We start from the raw sequence: 24,367 nt of genomic DNA on the forward strand, positions 1-24,367 counted from the left end.
TAATTTTCTCGTCAATAAAACTTTATTCATTCATCAATGAATCAATCATTACTCAATACATATTTAACCTATCGACTTATTTACACAACTTACGCTAAATTATACTTCGAACATCATGAAAAATATATTTGATATAATAAATCGTGTAATAAACTCTATTAAAAACGAATAAACAACAAATTATGGACATTTACTCATAATCACTGATTTATCATGATTCAGCACTTTCAAGGATTGGTTAAAAACTCTTCAAAAATATTTTCCTGATCATTCATCACCTACCTCTGGCAATATTGCCTCAATTAATTTTTCCCCCTCAATTTGATTTTTCTTCCGGCAAATTCTTCAGCTAACAGTTAAAATTCTTTAGCTAACAGTTAAAATTCAATTTCGTTGTGATCAAACCTTTTATGAAAATTGGTTCATCTAAGGATCATTCATGGCACGTGGCACTGGCAGCCTCGGAGGAAGCACAAATTTTCCCAATTCTTGTCATTTTCGATTTATCATTCCGATTTTCTCAGTAATTTGTCAGTAATTTATGATCAGGCATTCATCCCCATTGGCCCAACAATCACTATCACAAGCCGTTCTAACGGAGAAGACAACTATTTCTGTTAAATTCATTAGCTGGGTGAAAGAAAAAATTTCCAAAATGGATTTAATATTGTTGTAGATATTTTGGAAACTTCTGAAATTAGGAAAAAACGCTTCAGGACTTTTTTACAGGGCGTGAAATTCTCTATGAAACGTATTTGAAGCATTTTTTCATGGCCTCGATAAATACCGAGATAATTACCCGATAACGTCAATAAAAATTTTTCAGATGAAAAAACAATTTAGAAATCTCCTACTTACTGTAAAAATATCTCGATAATTAGTGGCCACACGAAAAAATGTCGTAAAACCTTTTGTGTAGAGCATGAAATTCTCTACATAAAATATTTATTGAAAAATCCCCTCAGAGATGTTCTTTCGCCACTGAACACATTCTCCGAACATAGAATTCGTCACGTGTTTTAATGAGTTTCATCATTTGGTAACAACAATTGACTCGTCACTCATTCATTGATCAATTTAAAAAACCCTTTCAGGTCTCTAATTTGTTTAATTTTTCTATCTCAAAAAAATGATCGACTGGCAATTAAAATTGTTCAGTTGAAGAATTATTGAAATGAGTTGACTGTTGATTGAGTTTTTCTTTCGGCCACAAGCGAATATAGCCGATAGAAAAATTCATTCGATTAGCGATAAGTCATTAGAAATCAGCATCCCAGCCTGAAATATCATCTGGTGGTGGGGGTTCAGTATCGGGTGGATATTCGTCGAAATTGCCAGTATCTGTGGGAGTTTGAACTCTCGGCATTATTGGAGGCTCCAAAGTCCTCGCCCTCAAACCCTCCCAGTTGAATCCGTCAAACCATCTGCAAAAAAAATGTTACGAATGATATCCATTCATCGACCTTATTATCTCTCACATCATTTACGAGATTGAAAAATTATTTTCAGAGAAGAGACTCACTTGTGCTTTTGAATTTCGCTAATCCCACCCTTCTGATACCCCAATCTCTCCGCGGGATTGTCCCTGCAAAGCTTCTTGATTAACGCCATTGCATTTCTGGTGATGGTCCTGGGGAACTCGATAGCGTCGATACCCTTCAAAATGATGTTGTAGGTCTTCATGGGATCGGCACCAGTGAAGGGGGGCGTTCCCGTCAGTAACTCGAACATCAGAACTCCAAGAGACCAGTAATCCGCACTTATATCGTGTCCTCTGTTCAATATCACCTCTGGAGCCACGTATTCCGGGGTTCCGCAGAATGTCCACGTCTTCCTACCGTTATCCAGACGTTTGGCGAAACCAAAGTCCACTAATTTGACATATCTGCGAGAAAATATTTAAAACAACAACTCACTGAGTGAAAAAATTTAATCGAACGGACAAAAATGATTCGAGGAAAATAATGTTTAGAAATTTTTGCAGTTTAAATTATTTACGCTCACCCTTGGCTATCTAGTAATAAATTCTCAGGTTTGAGATCCCTGTAGATGATGTTTCTCGAATGCAGATAATCGAATGCCTCAACTACACAGGCCGTATAGAATCTAGTTGTGGAATCGTCGAAGTGACCCTTGTCCCTGAGCACTGTCCATAATTCACCTCCCAGGCATGCCTCCATCAGCATGTACAAGTACTTTCTATCTTTGAAAGTCTTGAAGAGTTTCACCACGAAGTCACAGTCAGCCTCACCCATTATTCTCTTCTCTGACATTATGTGCTGCTGCTGACGAGTCTCAACAATTTGCGCCTTTTTCATTTGCTTCAGGGCAAATGATCGACTGTTGTCGCCGGCAATCTGAACGAGTTCAACACGACCGAAACCACCGACCCCTAGGGTTGCCAGGGGACGTAGATCCTGCAGTCGAAGTTCTCGGAATTCTTCGTTGAGTCTGTGAAAAGTTGGTGAATGAGAATTTGGAAAAAATTGTGAAAAAAGTAGAACAATGAATTTTTTAAAAATAGGGACATTGTGAGAATAAAATGGAAATAACACTTTAATTTTCCAATATTTTTGTTTAAAACTGACCGAAAAAATACTTCCGCTGTTTCGATTCTCTCTTCCATCGAGCAAATTAAATTGATTTCCTTCCCCTTCCCATAATTTTCTATTGGAAAGTATAGACCTTGCGTGAGTAATTAACCCGGTAGCTTCGGGTCCATAAATCACTCAATCCTCAACTATAAAGTAGTTTTATTCGGGTCAACCAGTCGTTTACGCACATAGAAACTTCACCCATAAAATCCCCGGAATCCCCTGGTTAATTTACATAACTATAAAAACATATTTCAAACACTACAATCGATCATTAGCATTCCCTAGAAGTGTCTCCGAGACGAGAGAAATTCACGAAATTTAAGTGAAGTAATCTGACATTTCCAACGACTGTTCCATAAAATCGTGACTTACTTTGATCATCGTAACATTACGATCCAATCCTCATTCTTAAGCATGAAACAATAAGTTGTATTGATCAACATCAAGGATCTAAAGATCATACAAAATAGCTGGCACTCACCTTCTGCGCTCGACTAGTTCGTCCTTGTACCTCGTTCTGATTTCATCAAGGGAGGATATTAGTTGGTTGAATGTCTCTCTATCAATTACGAGACAATTGACGCCCTCTGGATCGTCAGCCACAATATTAGCGGTCCTCAGGTCGTCCCTGGGAATCAAATAAATCAGTCAAGTCAAAGATATTTCGTCGAATATGATATATTGTGGTATTTTGGACAAAAATAATGTAAATAATTATCACTCACCCTTGGAGTGCCTTTTCCCCGAAGAAGTCACCTTTGCTCAATGTCCTGATGTACTTCTCCTCAGTATTATCCGGCTGTTTCATGGTAACACGCACCCGACCCCGGCTAATTATGAAGAAAGTGTCTCCTCTAGCTCCTTGACGAATTATATAATCACCATTGTTGTAGAATGTCTGTAATTATTATTAACTCAATTATAATCAGCTCAATGTCAACTCGACAGAAATAAAATGGAACAGCTCCGTAAGAATTAGGGCAATTGAAAATTTTTTTCTGAATCATTAATTACCTCTTCTAGAACGTCGGAGATCTTGATCAACGTCTCTTCAGGCAGATTTTTGAATATCGGGACACTGCAAAGAAAGCATCACATGAGGTATGAACAACAATTATTCAGGAAGAGCTCGAAATTGGAATTTCTTTGAAAGGAAAAAGCAACTCTTGTATTTTTATAAATTTTAGAAATTGTAGGGCCTTCCTCGGCTCATGAATAATTATGTTTTGATTTAGGAAACTACTTTCATGGCTCTTGAATGGTTTCTCGTGATAAGCCTCCCCTTAATTCTATTGATCACTTTTCTACTGAAATCGGTGAAATTAATTTTCAACTTGGAAAATTATTCGAAACTTTCGACATGTGAAAATTGTTGAGATTAGTGACATACCTTTTGAGGAAATCGGTGTATTCAGCCTGTTTGGACAGTCCAGTTCTCATCATAATCGTCTGGAAACTCGATCTGTCGATTCCCCATAATCGACAATCAGTGGCAGCAGTAATTGTCGCTGTTCTCTTGCAATTATAAAGTATTGCCAATTCACCCAGGACCTTACCAGGTGCCAGGGTACTCAAGTATTTTCCATCTCTCGAGACCTCAACTTTTCCCTCTGAAATATCAAGTGACAAAATTCATCAGCTTTAGTTGATCATAATTTTTTTTAATTCAATATTTTTCCAGAAGAAAAATAATCATTCGATAAAAAATGAAACAAATAATGTCTCTGGGTACATTGTCCTCTCCTTGGGAATGTGAATTAATTCAGGGAAATATTTTTCCACCTCGCAATTACCCAGTTTTTTCCCATTACCCAGTTCAAATATCTTTGTTTCCGTAACCGGATGTTTCATAACAACCAACGAGACCTCTGAGACAATACGAAATAACGTACGTGGGCCCACAAGACCGTCTCCGGTCGTTACAACTCGTTTGTTATTAATTTCATTTATCAAACTTCATACCCACATCCGCATCACTTGCTCTTCGTTAATTTACATTTTCAATTGGAAACAGCGAAATGTGGTTTACAATACTTACGATTACTTTCACTCCACTGTAGACATATCCGTGAGTATTTTTCCATATCGATGCATATGAGGGAAATTACTATTTCGGAGCTGTTACCGCATTTTACGTGGAAAATCTAATATTTATAACGATTACAGTGAAAGCAATCAAAATTCTGAAGCTTTGAGACTAACCTGATGATTATAAAAATCATTTTACCAAGAGAGAAAAACCATATCCGCATTTATTATCGAACAAAATCGAAATTGGAAATTCCAGGGCCTTCACACAACCCATTTTGCCTCGCTATAAAATTGATCAATTACCAATTCTTCCAAGATCCGTTACAAAGCTGATAATAATTGTGAAATACTTGTCGTTATTACTCATTGGTATTTTATGGTCAATTGGTTGTAATGGAGGCATGAACTCTGTAGAAAGAAATAGCCTGTCGGAGGTCGTTGGCATCCCACAACTATCAATTAGTCTAGATTCAGGGTGTAGTCAGTCATTACGTCTGTCCTCACCTATTATCACTCGTCTCCGGCGATGACTGTCGTGGTTTTTTTACTCATCGTGACCTTGGGTGGTTTGACATGTTATAGAGAAGTGGTGAGACGTTGATTGGAGGCCAAAAGGTCATTGAAAATGACTTCAGTCATTGAACTAATTAATTCGACTGTTTCCGAGAAAATTAATACCATAGTGGGGCAAAATGGATTGCGCTGGTACTAAGCAACATTAAATTTTTCAAATATTCAGAAAGTGCTTTAAACTGGGTTATTGAATTTTGAATAATTATTCAAGTGGATCAGTCACATTTATTCCAAGGAAACTGAATCCTTCGTATAAATAATGCAGAGATGATGCACGTGAGTGCAAGGCAGACAATCACAGTTCCAGTGAATGCCCACGTAGTGATTCAGAGACCCAGAAATTAACCATCAACTTGTTGAATAAAAAAGTCCCATGAAAAGTGTGAAAACAAACTGGATGAATTTTTCAATGATTTCATCTGAATCTAGTTTCATAATTTCTGCGGCACACGACAGTATTTTTTTTATTTCCCCGAGTTCAGTGTCGTTCCAGTTTACTGCCAACGGAGTTGGCAATTGGATCCGGGAACAGATGTTACCGTTACTGGATGCAGTTCAATATTTATCGCGATTCCAATAAACCGCGAAAAAAGAATGATCGATCTCGAAAAATAAAAATGAAGACATCAGATAACCGAGACATTGCTCCCAATTTTTCTCTCTAAATTTTCAGTTTAGAATTTTCTAAGGATCTATATTTGTTGAGCAAATAGTTTATTAATTATTTTTTCCTTCAGTTTTAATAAAAAAAATCGCGAGCGGCCGTCTAGCGTAACAAATTACGCAACGAATTGTTTTGGAAATGACAGATTAGTATGAAAATTATGAAATCGAGAGACAGCCGAGTTTGACAGATGGGTTTTAGATGTCGAGCGCATGAACATGATCTCCACCAACCGGTCTCGATGACCTGGAGACCCAAACAAAGAACTGACCGCTTCTAGACCCGAAAAAAACGCATGGAATATCCGGTGAAAGAAGGAGAATTACATTATATTATATTTCGATGGGTGGATTAAAAAATTATAGAGCCGCTTGGTTGCTCTCCTGTCTCGCGGCATGACGACATAACAGGACAAAGAGTTCATGCCTGGCATACGATACCGCATTAATACAGTAATGTAACATAATCTCAAAGGCAAATTAAATGCTTTGGAATTTTTTTATAAAATCCACCGGTTTTTAATGCACAAAAACGTGCAATTTTTCGGTCTTCAAGTTGAATTTCACAATTGTTATGTCGCGATTATCATTAAAAAATTCTTGACAATGATTATACCATTACCTGTTGCAGTAAAATATGTTAATAATTTTTTGAATGCAATTGTCTGTATTTTTTCTCGGCGTTTTCAGGGATTTCTTCATCATTTGAGAAAGAACGAATAAGAAGAATGTAAAATGTGTAATGAACGAACGAGAATAAAATGTAATAACAGTTGGAAAAAATTCCCTGTCCTAAAATCACCGCAGAATTACCATATTCATAAAATATGGCGAATCATTACACCACAATGTGGTAAATAACTCGAAGAAACGTGTGAAAGCAGCCTCAATTCTCTTTGTGCAGTGAAATTGCGCCTGAACGGTGCATCAGTATCATTAAAATCTTCGCTGATGATGTTACGAGTCTCCGAACTTCCTAATCTTGCGCAAAAAATCATCTCAAAGAATTTTCCCTAGTCTTACTCCCATAAAAATATCGAAAGAGTGAATATGTTTACAAGGAACAATTCCTTCCTCGATATCTCGGCAACGAATGGGGTCAACCGGGTCATCATTTCAGACGTTTCGTTCTAATAAGTTTTATATCGATTTTTTCTCGATAAATCATCAAGCAAGAAATCATGTCAATTATTTGTATTTTTTTGTTCCTATAGTTTCCGCTTTTTTTTAAATATATTTTTAACTTCTTCAGAGTCATTAAAATCGAATTTTAATGGATTAATTGGTGAGTTATAATTTGATTGATTGACTCGTTCAGGGACGTGAAAAAATGAAGATTCCAAGACGAATTCTCCGCAGCACAAATCTTCCAATCATCACGTCCCAATGATCATTGATACCACCAGCCGATCCCCCAACTTTCTCCATATTCATGACGCAGATTAGATCACCGCAGATACCGTGTCCAAGTGATCATGCAATTAATGTAGAAAGCGTGGGCTGAATGAATCAATGTGCATAAAAAATATCCACTAGTCATCCAAAAATAGCATGTGAGAATTATGAACGGGTTGAGTTGAGAAAAACCGCAAGAATCATAATTAAAAATGAAATTTCTCTCCACCAAATTACCTGACGAAGGTCAGTGGATCATACTCAGCCAGTAACCTAACGATTTCCACCGGCATTTCCAAAAAATCATACACCTTCTCCCTGATTCCAAAATTCCAAATCATCGCTTACGTGAATAATTTGTAAAAATCCATCAATACCTTCTCGATTCTGTCGTCTCTTGACTGTCGTCGCCCCGGTGCGTCTTCTCCTGGCATAAGTATGCACAGGAACAATCAGTCTGGGTCTAGGAATGGCAAATCCCCCATTCTGATGCTTCACATTGTGATAATCACTCTGTCCCAAATCCGAGCAATCGCTATCTGTAGTAGCTTCACTACTAGACCTCTGTGACCTGTTATCACGAGGACTGGACGATCTATCGAGAACATTTTCCAACTGGGAGATGACGTCGCCGTAAGGTCTCCGATAATCATCATCAGGGTCATCCTTGGATCGGCTCAACTTATGTCTCGATTCTGATGTCCAATTCATGCCGCACTCTCGCCAGCTGGCTTCATACAGCAATTCCATGGCCCGTCCTCTGGTGACGTCTGGGTCCAGGATTAGCTCAGAATCCTCCAAAACCGCCCTTCCAGGGTAACTTCTCACTTTCATGATGCAACGACTATTTTCGTCAAGGTTTATGACGCTCTTAAAGCGACGATTTCGCCAGATTCAACTCAATTTAGACTGCACTATTATCACTATGAAGTCAATTGAACTTCAGTTGTAATGATCCTCTACTTTGTCGTGGGAAGTCCACTCCTTTGGAAGAATTATCACAGAATTTTGATTTTTAATCACACGTTGGGTTGAAAATGGAGTTTGGCAGACTGATACCATCAAGCTCCACTGCTGTATAAAATTTTCGGTATCGATGTCATGACATTAGAAGTATAAAACTTCAAGTGAAGGGTCTGCAGCGAATCCCCATGCTTCCAACTTTCTCTCAATTCTCAGCATAATTTAATTCAAACAGTAATTAGTGATTGCATTTTCCATCAAATTAATGTATCATCACTTCAGAATAAATTTATAGACTTATTCCTGTAAGCGAGTGATAACATCTGATAACTCTATTGTTGAATATGTAAAACAGTTCTCAGTCCCCAGGCACGAGGGTATCTCCCCCCCCCCTCTGTTTTCTCTAGTGAGTTGGGAATTTATGGGATTAAGTTCTATCTCTGATTCAACAACTTTTGCAACTTCACCATTAAATGTGCATCATAACCAATGATGACAGAGTGATTTATTCAGTTACTTCTTCATCGGCCTGTATTCTTCCACTCACCAGAATTCCATGAAGTTCCAAAAGCTAGATCAGTTTAAGAAGTTGTTTGGTTTCAATCAAAGACTGCACACATGAACTTCAACTTCACATCAGCACCTACTACTTCACCTTGATATACTTTCCCAGACTTGAGAGACAACTGACGAATAAATCCTTGAAGAATGAATTAAGACTTCTTTGTGATGACTTCACACTCCAAATTCCCACTGACTTAACACATATGTACGACATAGGCAGCAGTGGATGAAGACATGAACATCGGACCTTATTTCTTCATTTCATTGAGACATTAATTGAGTGATTGCTCCTGTCCTTCCTGGAAAGTTATGAATTAACCATCTGAAGGTACTGCGACCTGTTGTCTCCAACCTCAGCAATACTTCCACTCCACTGTAACTTAATCGGGCACTTGGATTGAAACTTCCTCCAGGTTATAGAATTGTTCCTCAGAATGCATGGACAATTGATTCCTTCACCTCTGTCCTGACACTCGACAACTGTAACTTCACTCTGCATCCAACGTATCTGTCAAACGTCCAATGCTCTAGCCATAACTTCCTGCTGGTGACTCACGAGTAAACCCGTCCAGGACATGCGTCCAGGAGTGAAAAAGTTGACCCGGTGAATGGCCTGAACGCATTGGGACCGTACAACACAAATGAATGTATTGAAATGAAAAAAGACAGATGGAAAAGAAAAGAGCGAGGGGTGGGAGAAAAAGAAGATGAGGAAAAAGTGTACTGGGGGCTCCCGAACACTGTCAGCTCTGGGTGGAAACTAGAGAACCGTTTGTACTACACCAGGTCCCAAGTACCTCTCCCCCTCTCGCGTCTCCCTTTCTCGCGGTCTCCCTCTGCCTCCACCGCCCCTTCCCCCCGAGCACGTTCTTGGGTACCCACCCCTGTACTGCTGATTCTCTTTGTCTCGCTTGCTCCAACACTTGGATCTACTGACAGTCACGCAAATCCCCACTGTGAATTTTCTGTTTGGCTTTGAGAGAACGTGAGAGAAAGGAACAGTGGTTCTCAGTAATGGATTTATGAAAAATTAACAATTCTGGTGATTCCCACGCTGGGACACGTGACCTCAGTCAACCTTGATTTCTTGATGATGCTAACTGTTCGATGATGACTGCCCTGGAGTCTCGGTAATCTTCGAAAAATAGGGCGAGAGAGAGAGCCGGAAGTGCGGAATTAAAATTCTTTCCGTGTTATTTTTATCAAAATTTTGATAAAAAACGAGTGACGTAATGTTTTGGAGAAATTTCTGGTTTTTTAAACTTTAATACAATTTTTTTCCTTGGGAAAAATTTGATTGAAATGATATTTTTCAATTTTTTGGAGGAGGAAAATTTTTTGTGAACTTCTGTCTGGAAATTGAAGTTGAGAACGACTTTGGGGTCTCGACCGGTCCGTTGCATTTTCTATAGTGACTGAAGAGTCACCGGAATTTCCTGTCGACCTTCGAAAAAGGAATGGAAAATCGCTGGTCATGTACTTCACTTTTTTTTGCCGTCTCAATGGAAAAAATTCTGTCACGAAGGACAGAAATGGACGGCTGAGGGCGGAGAACAGGAGGGGTGTCCGGTTGGTAACATAAGTGCACGTTCGTGATATTGATTATGGGATGCATTTGTTTAATTTATAGAAAATCCTCACCTTCCATAACGTAAACCGTTGAGCCAACATCTCCCTCGGTGATGATGAGGGAACCGGCTGGATAGGTCACAGGATACATGCAGTCAACGATCTCCCTTATTTGTGTGAGTTCCAGATTTTTCATGAAATCATTGTCCAGTATTGCTGCCTTTATGAGTTCCCGTGATCTTGAATAAGAAATGACAACAAAAAAGATAATTAAATCGTGTGATTAATAATAATTGATTATCATTGATTGGCAATCACTTGAGATAACAATAATTGTCTTATCGCCATTTATTTTTACAATTCAGGATTGAAAAATTATATTGGATCTGATTTTCGTTAATGAAATTAATGAAAATTGGTGAGCGAATTGAGCTGATAAACAAGAATAAAAAAATTAGGGCATTCTACTTTAAGAATTATGTAAAATTGATTGAATTTTTTTCCTTGAACATCGCCGCACGTCGTCTTTCCATTTTCTGATGATTAATAACATTTGAGTAAATAAAGTAGCTATGGTGCTGAATTAATTCGTCAGGTTAATGGACAGAGTGGCACCGAGTTGACGTCAACCTCTCCCATATTCTTTGTATAAACGATTAAATAATCAATGAGAATGAATATCCACACAACAATACTTCCTCAATATATCGAGAGTCGAATCTGAATAAATCGTCGATAAATATATCGTCCAAAATTATTCATCCTAATCGTATGATTAATCATTGAACTCATTCATCTGAACAACTTTATTATCTGAAATCAGTGGTATTGGTTAATACGCGCGTATGAAACAATCAAAAGCCTTGGCCACTAGTGGGTCAACCCATCGAGTAGGGGAAAGTGTGGAGCCCCTCATGCACGCGTGGTTTCACTTTTAATGAGCGAAACAGCTACCCAAAATACCATCCAACAGTAACAGAAACAGTCATAAAATGTTCAAGAGAGTTTCCCGAGAGTCCTGTGGCTTATGATTCCAGCTATTTCCGACTTAATCACTGTTATTTCCACGGAAATGACTACCTCACATTTTAATGCAAACCATCTCTCCAGAATAATTAGTGCGCTTAAACCTATTTGTCGATTAATTGCCTCCTCCAGAAAATTAATCTATATTTTCAAAACCCACAGATATCAATCGAAAATTGACCTTGATACTGACTTATCTCATCAGGCAACTGAGAAAGACATTGCCGTCCAATTAATGACCACATATACGATAGTTGATTCCTATCAGTTTTAAAAAATTGGTCACGAAACTCGAGATTTTGCAGTTTAATAATTAATAATTTTCCTATTCCTAAACTTAATGATTTTAAAATGTCCATATTTTCGATTATCGATTACATCGACCAAATTTGGGATTAGAAAAACAAATCCTTCAAGTGGAGTCTATTGGGCTGATGATAAACTCTGGAGTAAAAGTACCTCTGCGGTTTGTTGTACTTCATAATAGGCTTGGCATCATTTCTGAGTGGTTCAGCCGAGATGGCCTGCCTCTTGGCCCTCTGGCCCGGTCCCAGTGGTCCACTGGACATGGACAACTCGACAATCTGTCGAAACTTGTCAATTTCATTTTGCAGATATCTAATGGTAGCCTCTTTCTCGTCCACAGCTTTCTCCAATACCTCCACCATTTCATCTTTCTGTCTAAGTGCCTCAGTCCTCTCATAAAGCAGACGCTTAAGATCCCTCACCGAATCCATGTCATTTATTTTACTCAATTGAGTGGAAGTACAACACTTTGTGCAAGATTGCACTTTCACTCTGCACCACGTATTACCAATTTTGATTTTTAATTCAACAACTGCACCATATCTTGTTTATCCAGAATATTTGGTTAGTGAGGCTAATATTGCTGAAACACCCCAATCATTTTTATATCCATGTCTCAATGGACCTCAAAATCACTGATAATTATACTGATTATTGATATTTCAGGTCAGGACAGCTAGATCCACTATTTCTCTCACTGGTGGTCAGCTACTGGTCGCACTATTACGTAAAACACTCACATATTTATCATCTGAGAATATGATCAGTCACAACAAATTAACAATTTTCAATGATTTTATTTTCTTGCTTCAGGTATTAATTGAGGAAATTCAGGGCGGTCAGATCATGACGATTGTCGGGAATGGATTGACGTCTATCAGAAATCACGGAACGTTGATAGATATCTTCCTTCCCTCACTCCGGAGAACAGAATAATGGTGAGGAGAACTGTATGTGGTAGTTTTCGTTCAAAACAATTTTATCAAAAAATACTTCGTGAAATTATGAGGAACATTCCAATCATTAAAGAATGTGAATTGATGTTGATTGGATGAGTTAAATGATTTCCATTGCTCCTACAACTTCCACACTAGAACTGTAATTGTGAACTGAAGGAGAAACCCATAGATGTGTTAAAACGCCTGCTTCTAAAATTAATAATGTTGACCTCGGGGACGAAAATTTTCTACCACCGAGTGATGTATTAGGAGCTGCCTATAAACTACGAGAATATTCACACTGATGCTGGCGTAATTTGGAACAATAATTTTTGGGGAAATTTTTTTAATCAGAGAAAAACTTGACTCAACAATAGATTCACTTTCACTAGGTGATTGCGATGGTGACACCTGCGGTTTCCAGCGTTGAATGAAGAATAAAAATCTAAGTATCCAGCTCATCGTTGGCAGTACAGTGGCATCGTCACGTAGAGGTTCATGTTCCCCTAAAGGCACTTCGCTCATTTATTCAGTCTCAACTCCCTGACCATCAAGGACTTTCGTACAAAATTGCCCTACATACGCAGTGCTAGCATGTATTATGTCTTGCTGCAGTCCTGGAGGTCTCAAGTGTTTCTTGGAAATATCTGTTTCTATGTAAATTGCAAGGTTGACCTTAAATAAATCACGACGAAAAAATTGTTTTCCTGGGTAGAAAAATGCACTTGAAAATGGGAAATATCAAGCGAATTATTATCCCACTGGACTGTATGGAAATAAAATTCTGTAACGTATCTCACTGGAAATATAAAAGCTAGAATGTCAAGAGAGAGGAAATGCGAACTGAACACTCAACCTCAAATCAATGACGATTAACCAGAGGAATTATTGAGTTTTTATCATAGTCACTGGGCCATATGGGAAAAAATAAATACGGCCAACAGTCTAGCCAGCGACAACAGAAATTATTGACTTTTTAATCCCATCCACGAGAACATGTTGAACAAAAATACATGTTGAGACATGTTGAGACATCACTGCGGTTCAATGAATATGGATAGCTTTTTTTTCAAGTCCTTGCCTCACTTTCAATAACCAAAAGGGGACGTGTCGAGAATCCCCACTCGACTAGAATCGTTTCTCTATTTCGTGTGACAAATCCGTCGAGGCGCTCATTATGGCCCACATACGTCTGAATTATTTAACACTCGGAGTTGAAGAATTGAAAGCATTCATCTGCTACATATCATGAAATGACAATTACGAAATGATTCGTCATTGTATTGCTGTTCCGCATGTTTCAGTCTGCGATTTTTCTCTTCATCGGTTAATTCCGTGAATTTCGGACGTAAATTGCCTTGAGGGATTGTTGCGAAAGTGTCTAGATGGTCTTGAGAATTAATGAATTTATTGGTGCTTGACTATCACTGAAGGCGTGTCATAAAAAAATTATAAAACACAAATAAAAATCAGATTGGGGGCGATTATGTGACCATTTTGTACAGAAATAAATAAAAGACCAAATGGAATTATCTTTTCGCGTCATTGCCAGGAATTTTCTCATTTTAAAAATAGGCTAAATAAATTCACCTCACGACCAATAATTCTGCTGATATTTCCAAGATAAATACCATTATATGATAAAGAGGGGAAATCCGCTTATTTATACTATTCAAGATCAATCCTGAGTCAGATTGCTAATTAAAATGAACAAAAAAAAAATTCAAGATCACTTCAATCAAGTTCAGAATAATTTTGCTTTGCAAATGTAAAATTATTATCTTTGGAGTTTTCCAGTGGAAATTTTACCCCGTCAAATTATGCCACGAAAATATATCTGTCTGATGAACTTCTCTAACAACTTATTCCTCTCAATATGAATTCCTCTCATGAGCAATTGCGTTCAATGAAAAATAAGGCTATTTACTATTTTTAGAGCTCGCGAGATACACCGCTGTCTGCTCGCAAAGTTCCAAAGTACACCAACAGCGATGATTGATAGGTAATAATCGACGCTGACTTCAATGTGTGATAAAAATCAGAGGAAGATACATTACGTAATTTCTCTGATATATTGTTATTGATCTTCAGACTCTCAGATCGTGGTTTCAAATATTAATTCCATGTAAAGACCAGTATTATACTGCATCACTCGTGATTGTTGATAAGATACGGAATGTGATAATGGTTCCACTGTTCTGCAATCCTCTCGTTATACTCCGATAAAAGTACTAATATTAGGATGCGGTATTTCGATCAAGGTCTCCAAATAGAGTACTCGCGGTCATTATCCCTGAACAATCAACCCCTGTTCGTCAATTAAAACCTTCAAACCTAATCAACGAATGGATTATCAAATCCAAGTTAATGACTCGTCGCAACGTTCAATCTGAGGAAACCTCTTGAAATCGTCAAATACAATCTTAACCCCCCGGAGACTTTCAGCATCTTTATCACCATATCGGACTTATCAAAATCCGGAAATTGAATTTTAAACTATTCCCACCCCCACCCTGCCGACACCCCTAGAAATCTACCTAACCATCAGAGCCCACCTGCTTCACAATACCCTCACCCATGGCGCCACCACTCCACCTTCAAATCTCTAACTCCTTCACGAGCCGCAAGATGTCGCCACAAGTCTCAGAGCCGTTTTGTTTCGTCTCGGTCATTTGTGGCGCACACGAGGTTTTATTTTTATTACATTTTTTTTTTATTCAAGTCGCCGGTGGCCATGACAGCAGTTATTTTTAGAACTCAGTGAGATAAGCACCGCACCAACAGGCTGAAGAGGACCGAAGACTCGGGGACCAGGGGGGGGGGGCTGTGTGGATGACGAGAGTCAAAGCCACGGGGGAGGGGCAGGGGGCATAACCGAATGGCTCATGCCAGTGGAGAGAATAAAGAGGGGTAAAAAATACGAAACAGAAAATAGTAAAAAGAAAAGACAGATAAAATGAACTCAGCCAATGGTATCGTTCAAAGCCAACGGTGAGGAAGGGGGAGGGTGGGAGGGGGGGTCGCGAAACTAATTATCTGTGACGTCACTGCGGCTGGTTACAATCATGAATACGATATTGTATTTGGGCTTTGAGAGGAAAATTAAACGAATGATAAGCGAGAGTTAAATTGATAATTGTTCCCGGGTACATTTGTTTATTTAGTTTTTCATTTATCTGCGATGAACGATGATAAGCGATTTCTTCAACGTTTTATTATTATTATTATTTATTTTCCTAATCATTTGGAGATCATGCGGTGAAGATTGCGTTTATGGTAATGGGAAACGCTTGTTATTGTAACAGAGGATGGGATCAAGGCTGTGGCAATCGTAAGGCCCCCAGAAACTTCGTCATACTTTTTTTATTTTTAGGTATTTAAAATTTTGAATGGTTGAATGAGGCGGTGCAGTTGGGCCCAGTGGGTAAAAATAGAATGAGAATGGTTTTTCATTATAATTATTTTTGGGGGAATTACGGCAAGGTCAGCGCTCACTGGGGAACTGTGGATTTTTACCTGCGATGGCTATTAATAACCGCTAGTTAATAGTCCACTGATTTTTTTTTAGAGTCTAATGTAATTTTTTTATATGATGGCCCATTTTATTATTTACCACGAACAACAAAATCACGCTGATCTCGTGTTTTCCAGTGGAAATTCTCCAAACTATGGCGCGGTGTTTACGGTGATGTCCTTCGGGCATCTCTGACCTGATTAATAATCTCATGGTGTGAATGTTATTATTCAAATCACATGATACGTCAACGACCGAGAATTAACAGACCGTGTAAATGTTGATTTGGGTAGTGAGGTGATTCAAAGTGGCCATGACAAGCAGCTATTTTGAGCGATCCCCTCCCAATCTACCTCATTTCGCTCAACAGAGACGTGTCGGGCTTATTATGGCGGGGTGGGGAGCAAGGCCCAATCATTTGACACGGTCATGAGGGGTCAGGGAGTGAGTTACAGCCCAAGGTCACCACAGAAAAAGTATGTGATCTTGAAAAAAAAATGTTGCTGAATTTTTGGAGCACTGACGTTCACTGGCCCACGATGGGGGAGGGACCGTAAAAAAAAGTGGGAGTCGGAGGACCAAATGAAGAAGGGGGCGTTTGGAGGAATTCAGAATGAGATAGCGAAATTCATCTTTTAGAAGGCAAAAAATGAGGATGTTATTTCATCCGAAAATCAATGTCGGGCCTCATATCGGTCTCGGTTTTTTTTTTTTAGATGACAAGTCATTTTTCCGGGGGCTTGAGGGCTTTGGTGGCAGTGGAATTTATGGGGTCTTTGAACGGCATAATTATCGACAACAAAATTGATAATCTTGAATTTTTTCCATTCATTTTGATAAGAACAGAAGAGCCTCAGGCCCCAAAGGACGTCAGGCCCTCGAATTTCCCTTTGGAGGAGACGTGGAATTTGTGGACAATCATCGCTCCAAAATTATCGACTCTCAACGAGTTATATTTTTTCGTAATTAATAAGGCCCTTCGTAACGTTTAAGGGCCAAACATACGCCACTTAAACGACAAAGTGTTATTCAAACGAATATATGACTTCAAAATATTTCTATCCCACAAAAAACTCGTACTATTTTCCACCAAATGGGGTCTTTGAAAATCTGTAAGGCCCATCGGGAGAATGAAAAATCCTGCTTCTCCCCGGGACGATATCTAGAAGGAAAAATTTTTCTCAGAATTCCTTTCATTTTTTTTTCAAAGGCCCCGGTTCTATTTTAGGCCCGGGACAAGTGTACGAAGGACCCAGTGCAAGTGGAAGGGAGGGAAGCGTCAACTGACGCATGGAATTTTACCAAGTGGGACAGTTGAACGAGTAGCAGAGGGGGAGGGGGAATCAAGTGGAGGCCCAGTCGGGGACTCACAGCTGAGCAGATTTTTTTTTGTCCCCCTCCGATTGTTTGCGCATGTGCACAAATACGGTCAGCACTGTACTGTTATGTGAATTTATTTTAGCTACTTTCAGCTTCTCTATCCACTTTTATTTTTTCTCGAAAAATTTATTATACGCTCAAGTTATCGCACCCCGTGCGCTCACCATCGCCTGTTTTATTATCTTTTTAGAAAGCGTACAAGTCGCGTAGTGCGGGACAACAGAGGAATTCGAGGTGTGCCGATGTTGATTTTTTTTCGTATGTACAGACGATTCAGGGCTTCTCTAATGTTTTTTTCGTGTTCGGGTATTGACAGTGAATCGTCCGAAATTGGGCCAAGAGAGTCAATTACCGAGCCCATACAATAATTTTGAGTAATTTTTTTTCTACCGACACGGGATTGTCACTTATTTAACGATAAAGAAATAGAAAAATCCCGTTTCACTCCTCTCATAACTCGAATTTAATCCTCGGAATGGAAAAATAAATAAATAAATGGGTGATAATTTTTATCGGAATAGTTGGAATCATTAAGTTGACGATAAACTAGAGGAGTGAAATTCCACTGACGTTTAGATAATATTTTTTCCTCTCGCCAAGTGTCCGATGCACTTGGCTCATCAACCTGTCTTATTTATTTATTTATTTATCTTTCCGTACGTCGGTATGTTAACTGGCTCTATGCCAACCACTCGTCCATGCTGAACACATCTAATTTGCATGCCTCTGTAGCATGTTTCGGATTTATACTGAAGTTACTAATCACAAAGCTTAAAACTAGGATATTAGAAATACTCTCCTACATTAAATAACGAGTAAAACCTTTGGAACTTTTCAATACATTGCCCAATCTCATGAATAATCGATTTCTAGCACTGGTGATCTAAAGTTCAGTTTGTGAGGCCATTTTTGTCCTGGATTTTTTATTCAAAACGAAAATATTGTGCTCATAAAACTGGAAATTTTCAATTATTTGTCTCAAGATGATAAAGCCATTGTTGTTATATCCAGACATTATTCAAGAATAGCTCAACTCCAACAAATGTCTCACACTTTCCTTCCGAACCGCCCTGAGCACCCCCGATACCCAATTATTCTCCAAAAAAAATTTCATAACCTCAAAAACCCTCAACATAACCTCAAAAAAAAAAATTCGCCCCTCCCGCGGTATAATTCCCATCAATTTTCTCCACTAGCAATTAGTTAGATGATTACAAATGAATTGGCTGCAGTTAAATACAAAAAAAATGGCGACCATTAAACGAAAGTGCATATTAAACCCGGGATTTTTTGAATCGTTCAGCAATGCACATAACGAGAGGCTCCTATACCACGTCAAAGGGCGAAGAAGGGGGGAGGGTACGGGGAGGTGAGCATTTAAGTTATAACCGTGGATGTAAAACGAGTTCGAGAACGCTAACAGTCAACCGGTTAGTCCTGAAGATACTGAGAAGAATGAATAAAGACACGAACTTGCGCTACCGACCATTTATAGCAGGTGTTTTGTGTATTGGACAAGTGCAAAAGCGTTGGAAATCATTTGTCATTAAAATTTGTTGTTCAATGTGAGATTCTATCACTGTCTCAAGGCCCTGAAAAAAAATCCATCTCCTATTCTTGTTGAATTAATATCTCGTAGTTCGAAAATTTTATCTCCAATGATTTATTCCTAGGAATTGTCTTTCCAACTCATGTGACACAAAGAAATTTCACCAACTAATCAAATGATGCTTAATCCGATAATATTTCATCAAATCATCACTCGACCGGAAGTTCAAACAGGAAAGGGGATTTAATTCTCGCGTGGGTAGACAGTCTCTCACTGGGAAAAAAAAACATTGAGCGACCCCCCTCTCTCACCCCCTACCCACCGCAACTGCTGCAATTGAAATTAGAATCACAAAGTGAGGACTGGAAATGAAAATTTCAGGCGCGACTCAACGAAAGTCTAAAAATAACTCAAATCACATGCATAACACTTCCGCAGTCTCTCGGTTCGTGTAAATAATTCCGTACGTCAAGTGTCCGATAGAGCGCACTCAAAGTATAATCTCAACACCGAAGATAACCTCAAAATACCCGGGGTTTTGTAGAAAATGTCAGGATAATCGACTCGGCGATTCAAAGCTACTTGTAAGTGCTGTTTTCTTCAAGAATGTAAAAATGCAGCGGTGAAAATTATGCAATCCCGGGTTTCAACACTTCGACACCGATTTAAACCCATAAAATCTGTAAAGACAGTCATGCCCGTCGTTGATAAATCTCCTGAGTAGGTTTTTTGAAAATAATTTTCCCGCCAATCGTTCAGCGCTGCGCACAACTTTCCCGCCAACGACTGTGGGCGAGTGCGCAGCTTCCGTTTCCTTCTTCGTAACACGAGTTTAACTCTGGATTACCTGGCCAAAAAAATGTGGATAATAAGAGGTGTTTGTGGAAATTGCAATTGAAGTTGGGAGAGATAACGATAAAAACTAACATCCTTTTCACTTCATTCTGAGTTTGCGACCAAGTGGCATTCTTCTTGGGTCTAAGTAGGCGTGATTTAACGACTGGGCATAAATAAAACTTCCAAGAGGGAGATATTACACGCACGAGTGGTAGGACCGGTCGATGGCGCCTGGCCGGGAAGTCTTCGTTTTTTTTTTTGTTTCACTTGTTTTTTACTCTCTATTCTTGGTTTTTTTCTTCGTTACCACTTGCTGCAGACACTCGTGTTCTTTCGCACTTTGTAACTATTAAGGGGCCAGTATGGGGAAGTTATCATCAATTTTTTATTGTTAACGACGACTTTTCAGATGTGGAACTGATAGACGACGACTAAACATCATTTTTTTCGTTGGATATGAGTTTGTCTGGGTAGTTAATGGCATGTGGAAAAACTATGAAAATATTTTGTTGGGGAAAATGTTCTTGGCTGTAAATAAGGTATTTTCATGTGCCCATCTACATTCGACAGTTGTTGATAAATTGGAGGAGTTGAAAATGGCGTCTTTTAAAAAGTTCTCGTGACAATCATAAGCCAAATGAAAGTGCAAAGAAGGCACTTACGTCATTGAAATTCGTGAGTGATAGCAATAAAAAAATTTCCCGCGGGGCCCGTACCCCAGGTAATTTCACTTTATTGAGAATGAAGCGGTCCCCAAGGTCCCGCTGGACCCAGTGAAATTCCACTTCAATTGAAAAAAAAATTGAAACTTTCACAATTCCTCAATCCTCATTTGCATTCACAGTCAATAATATAATACAAATAATTACTCATAATTATTTGAGGAGAAAAATGAATAATCTTCATTTTTTGGGCCTGAATACATTATTTTTCCCAGAACTCTGAGGAATGCAAAAAATATGAGACACCCCGAGCAATTCTTTAGCACCTGATATGCAACATGGCGATCATCGTGGAATTTAAAGGCCCAAAAATTCACGATTGGTGGGGAGGAGGGGGATGAAGAGAGGGCTGAGAGGGGAGATGGGACCGGTCGACGGCGCCTGTAACGACGCCTCGCTCTCGCCCATAAAATCCGCTGAATACGAGCAGAGCCGAGGTGGTGGAGGTGCGTGAGCGCCACTTGAGGTGACGTGGGGCCCGACGGTGATAGTCCCAACGGCTACTGTAAGGGCCCCACCATCACCGAGAGCAAAAAAAATCCCTTAACGTACTGCCCTCCAAAAGATGGCGTTGGATGAGCGAAGTTATGACGTCATTCCAGGGCAGCTCATGTTTTTGAGAAGATACTTTTACGATCTGAATGATCGAAGAAAAAAATGAAGCAGTCGATTGGTTGGCTGGGGTGGAAGAGCCGAAGAGAGAGATTTTTTTTTGGGAAAAAATTAGTTTGATGTTAATGAACTCATACTGCAATTTTTCCATAATTTTTCGACGCTCTCGGAGCATTGTTCAGACAATCACCAATGAATCCCCGTCAAAAGGTGATCTTCGGACACAGTCAATTGACCCCGAGGGTCACCTGACTCATAAACCACAATATTTATAGACATTCCCTCTTGTTTACTTTTTTTTTATTTATCCTCTCCTTTTGGGATGGATAACCATTGAATGTGGTGGAACGACCTAACCTCGTTGCCCGGAGGAGCCATGTGACGGTTGCCATGCGTGATTTAATGAAAGGCAATCGGCTCCAGAGGAGTCTGATGACGTCAATGGGACGGACGACGCCTGTTGACAAGTTAAGACGGTCATTCCGGGGGAGTTTTCTATTCTCTATGCAGGCATTTCTTCGAATTTTGTATTGAGATTGCCAGCAATTTAGAAATTGCAATTGTTCCGAGCATCATTTGACTTTTAAATCCAAATTCTTTGAATCCTCGGAGAAAATGAATTTTAATGACATCGTCACCCGTTAGTCTTTTTAATTACGAGTCACTCCGTTACGTCCAGTTGTCAAAATATAATGATTAATTGCACACTGAGGATTTCGCAATTTTCAACCACTAAAGAATAAAAATGTCTAGGTCCCTCGGGCCCTACATCCTACACCCCACATGACCTGGGTAATTAAAAAAAAACATTCGACACAGTCTATAGCATTATTTTCCTTCGAATAAAGAAATAAAATTAAATCCCTCCTCAAACAGGGTGCACAGCCGATTTTTCCCACGTGATAGATAAAATCCACGCGATTGAGAGTGAGTTGATCTTCACGATAAAATGATTCCACCTGTTATCGTTCAAGATAATTGATATAATCTCCAATTAAACGGCAATCCCAAGTTCATTCATCATCAAAACTTCCTCGAAATATTTCGCAACAGCAATCACCCTCCCCCTCCCTCATCCCTGCGGCCATTGATCCAGCCCATTTATTATAGAAACATTCCTCGGGCGAGTCACGATTCACTCGTGACCTGTGCATGGAAAACCACTGATTATCTGTCGTCACATGCGCAATATACATATTCTACCGTCCCCTTCCCTGCAACTCTACCGAGTGAAATGAAAGATCAGACTGATCACACATGAAGACGATGCTGGGCTTGCACAATAATTCCCACTGAAAAAATTATTTCTAATCTCGGTAGGCTATCAATTATCTTATAACCCAGGTGTATTAATTTTTTAAATCCATAAATACCAGTTGTTGTGAACGTTAACAACGCGGTGTGATGTTTCTTCACTACTCCATGAACAATAGATAAAGGGGAGATATATTTTATATCCAGAGAGATGGGATTCTGAACGAACAGTAATTTTCGCATTGAAAAAAAATGAAAAAACAGTTTCAGGTGCATTAGGACCATTTTTTTAAATAGAGAAATTCGGTCAAGTGTCGTATAATGATAATCAGATGGGTCAATATGATGTTTACATTTTTTAAAGACCATTTTCAAGCACCTGAAACCATTTGAACGTGTGGAAAAAAAATGGAGAACTACTTTCAGGGGTTCTAAGACCAGTTTTTAATTTTTGACTGGACTATTATGAAGTCTGTGATGAAAATTTTTCAATCAAATGCACGACGATCATATTCAACTCCACCGGAAGAATTATTGATAAAAAATCTCTAAGGACTCACCGCTCGCTCTTGTCATAAAAAACTAGTGGTGCAAGTTGTTGAAGAGGTGGCTCTGCAGAAATACCCTGAGCTCGTTGCTTCCTAGGCCTGGGCTTGTTGGGTTTTAACGGTGATTTGAAAGGTAGAACACTCAAAAATTTATCCAAATGACTTCTCAAGTCCTGTATCTCCGTATTCTTCCGGCACAGCAAACACTCAAGTTCCGCGATTCTTTCGTCCTTGACCCTAAGCAACTCCTGAAGATCCCTCAACGTGTCCATGGTTTGTCCCCTGACTGGCACCTGATTGGCACCAATCTGGGGCCCAATACTCTCCGCAATTGTTACCATTGGTATGCCGGTGTTGTTGTTCGTCAATGAAGATGTGCTTTGCAATTGCGATGCGTCCTCCTCGTCGGCGACCCCCTGCTGCGTCGACGAGAAGCACAAGCTGTCGAAGCACACGCGCATAGACACGCAGGCGTCGCTTATCAGCCCGCAATCGTTTCTGTTCATTCACTAGCCTTTGGTCCTTTGGATTGAACGATATATCGATCCGTCAGGATCATTCCAGGGTCTTTACACAACCGGTCAATTTGTTGTTTTCTTTTTAAGTCACTACAATCGCTCGGTAATTGGAACACTGTATTACCAACACAACTCCCACTCCACTGTTCACTCGTCCCCCCACCGATCCATGAATATCACTTTTCAATAAATTTTCGATTGTTTTTTTCCAATAAAGTCACCGGTGACTTGACAAAATGTATAACTGAGGCATGAACAGCAGCCACCGGCGCCACTTCCAAGTGTCTGGCCGCATCGGCTTCAACAACACAACGGTAGCCCTACGGTTTTTGCCAGCGTACACATGAGGTGGGGTTTCATCCCTACTTCAGACTTACCCGTGTCACTTGGATCCCCACCACCGTTGGGTGGTTATCGTGGTGTGGTGGCCGTCGGCGTTTGTCCCTTTCTTCGTCGATGGAAATCCGAGGTCTCTGAGAGTCCCTCGGGTACTTGTTTGTGGATTCTGGGATAAGCGGGAGCCCGGTACACGCATGCGCGACAGATCACCTCCATACTCACGATAATGGCGGACATGGAGGGACATCTGTGGTGACTAATGGGGGCTTCATGTCTGTAAGTGGATAGAGAATTATTTCAAGGGGAGGGGGATTTAATTCCAGGATCGATTTATTGGAAAGAACAGGTGATACGTGAGAATATTTTATTATTAGTTTTTGTCCGCTTGAAATGGAGGGTATGAGGAGCTTTGGGGTAGTTGTCGTCGATGCTCACAGCGGTCGAATGTACTTCCAACAATATCATTGAT

General features: G+C 39.5%; 1 protein-coding gene and 1 long non-coding RNA gene across 4 annotated transcripts; one reads left to right on the forward strand and one right to left on the reverse strand.

Annotated features, from left to right (window-relative positions):
- On the reverse strand, window positions 1–24,064 carry LOC135167005 (cGMP-dependent protein kinase, isozyme 2 forms cD4/T1/T3A/T3B). 3 transcript variants are annotated; one of them, XM_064129812.1, is made up of 9 exons: window positions 23,054–24,064; window positions 10,428–10,594; window positions 3,988–4,207; window positions 3,612–3,675; window positions 3,323–3,495; window positions 3,079–3,225; window positions 2,005–2,451; window positions 1,523–1,885; window positions 1–1,424 (listed from the first exon to the last, which is right to left on the reverse strand). In XM_064129812.1, exons 1-9 carry the CDS (start codon window positions 23,545–23,547, stop codon window positions 1,259–1,261), a joined length of 2,241 nt encoding a protein of 746 aa, XP_063985882.1. In that variant the 5' UTR covers window positions 23,548–24,064; the 3' UTR covers window positions 1–1,258. The 3 variants fall into 3 exon arrangements, with proteins under 3 accessions (XP_063985882.1, XP_063985884.1, XP_063985883.1); XM_064129814.1 differs by lacking the exon at window positions 23,054–24,064 and adding an exon at window positions 11,841–12,564; XM_064129813.1 differs by lacking the exons at window positions 10,428–10,594; window positions 23,054–24,064 and adding an exon at window positions 7,637–9,546.
- Window positions 12,279–14,137, forward strand: LOC135167007 (uncharacterized). Its single transcript, XR_010299787.1, has 3 exons — window positions 12,279–12,414; window positions 12,501–12,625; window positions 13,018–14,137. It is a non-coding gene; the product is annotated as an uncharacterized LOC135167007 (long non-coding RNA).
- Window positions 24,065–24,367: the final 303 nt, after the last annotated feature.

Source organism: Diachasmimorpha longicaudata, chromosome 10 (genome assembly GCF_034640455.1).
Source record: "Diachasmimorpha longicaudata isolate KC_UGA_2023 chromosome 10, iyDiaLong2, whole genome shotgun sequence".
Taxonomy (NCBI): Eukaryota; Metazoa; Arthropoda; class Insecta; order Hymenoptera; family Braconidae; genus Diachasmimorpha; species Diachasmimorpha longicaudata.